This window comes from Sinocyclocheilus anshuiensis, unplaced genomic scaffold (assembly GCF_001515605.1).
Source record: "Sinocyclocheilus anshuiensis isolate Anshui unplaced genomic scaffold, SAMN03320099.WGS_v1.1 scaffold23721, whole genome shotgun sequence".
In the NCBI taxonomy this organism is placed as follows: Eukaryota; Metazoa; Chordata; class Actinopteri; order Cypriniformes; family Cyprinidae; genus Sinocyclocheilus; species Sinocyclocheilus anshuiensis.
The window spans coordinates 348-2,142 of record NW_015559899.1 but is presented as its reverse complement, the minus strand read 5'-3'; the positions used below and the strand labels follow the sequence as shown (position 1 = coordinate 2,142).

Below are 1,795 nucleotides of genomic sequence, written 5' to 3'. Positions count from 1 at the left end.
TGTTTCACTGTAGACATCGTCTGATGCCAATTTGGTAGACATCGCATATCTCAATTAAAATTTTAAACTATCATTTTACCAGCCCTAGTATATGTTTGAACTTAGCAACACGGTAACATAAAACTATTAGAATCCACTGTGAGTGTTGAGTCTTATGCACTGACCATCAGAGGGAAGATCCCTATGTAGTCAATGCAGCACTCCAGGGTTCAGACCAGAGCCAATGAGTCACATCCTGAAGAGCAACCCTGACAAAAACATGACACAGCTAAAAACTGATGCGGTGTACCTTCTTCCAGTTTTTTCTTGAGCTCTTCAATTTCCTTCTGAAACTGATAAAAACTGATGCGGTGTACCTTCTTCCAGTTTTTTCTTGAGCTCTTCAATTTCCTTCTGAAACTGACGCAGCAGTGCATCCTTGGGGTCCTCATTAATCCTGGCCTTATTCTTGATGTTTTTGGCACGGTTGGCATAACGGAGAGTACTGATGGTTTCATCGTAGTTGTAATCTGCTGGGCCGATGTTTGCACACTGCAAAAATAAGAGAGAGATAAAACAGAATCCTACTGTGTGCACTGTGTGTCTGACTGATTTCTGCTGAATTTTAATAAAAACAAGTGGAAAAAATAGTTTTACTAGCAATTTAATCAACAATTGGGATACTATATAAACCAAGTCTTGTACGAGTTTACACACTGACTATCGTACCATCATGGTTTTGGAGTTTCCTCCTAGAGAGTCCTGTAAGAGTCGGGTGAGTTTTGAGTTCCTATAGGGCACGTGGGTGCTTTTTCCATCCACGAGTGCAGAGATAACATTTCCCAAGGTGGACAGAGACAGGTTGATTTTTGTAGCCTCTTTAAGACGTTGACCTGTGGCTCCCGTTTTTCCCTGTCTTTCAGAGCCCTGAGCAACAAAACATCCCCGTCAGTAATGGAAAGAAAACCAAGACGATGTCCACATGATGTGGGCAGCTTACCGCAAGATCCACCAAGTGAAGCTTTCCCATGCGCACATGTTGATGTCCATCTACACCTTTCTCACTGCACTCGATAGTTATGGTGAAGATAGCATGAGAACGAGAGCTGTGCTCGTTCATATTAGTCGCACCCACAGAACCTGGGCAAAGACAAATAAACACAAGCACAAATGCTGGCTATCTTTAGAGCTTCCTCTCTAGAGAGCACCAAACCCACTGCTTAAGTAATATTCTTGCTCTGATCAACACATTTTCTATATTGATATTAGAATTATTCATTAAAATATTAGATTAGAAATAAAGCAGTCATCCATGTCCATGACAAAACAAGATGCATTTTAAAGACTTTACTGCATGCCCTAATAGATTTCAATTAATAAAATAATTCAAATAGACTCACGGTTTTTGTGTCCAAGGGTCATAATCCGGTCCATATCGTCAGCATTGTTTACCACGTATCCAGAAAGATCCTTGATGTAAACTCCTACGTCAGGTCTCTCCTTGACCTGTATTTTGAGTTTAGTATTCATCATTTGCAGAAATTCATTAAGTTGCACAACAAAAGGCATTGCCTTATTTCAAATATTCAAGCTCTAGCTAAGTCAGACTTCCTCAATAACAATGAAACTAAAATGTGACCCTGGAGCTCAAAACCAGTCTTAAGTCGCTGGGGTATATTTGTAGCAATAGCCAAAAAAAATTGTGTGGGTCAAAATTATTGATTTTTCTTTTATGCCAAAAATCATTAGGATATTAAGTAAAGATCATGTTCCATGAAGATATTTTGTAAATTTCCTACCGTAAATATATCAAAAC

General features: G+C 39.2%; 1 protein-coding gene across 1 annotated transcript; it reads right to left on the bottom strand.

Moving 5' to 3' along the window:
* Positions 1 to 228: 228 nt before the first annotated feature.
* Positions 229 to 1,509, bottom strand: LOC107681643 (kinesin-like protein KIF3A). The gene is made up of 5 exons (XM_016477959.1): positions 1,380 to 1,509; positions 980 to 1,119; positions 709 to 906; positions 357 to 531; positions 229 to 248 (listed from the first exon to the last, which is right to left on the bottom strand). The coding sequence occupies exons 1-5, from the start codon at positions 1,507 to 1,509 to the stop codon at positions 229 to 231; spliced, it is 663 nt and encodes a 220-aa protein (XP_016333445.1).
* Positions 1,510 to 1,795: the final 286 nt, after the last annotated feature.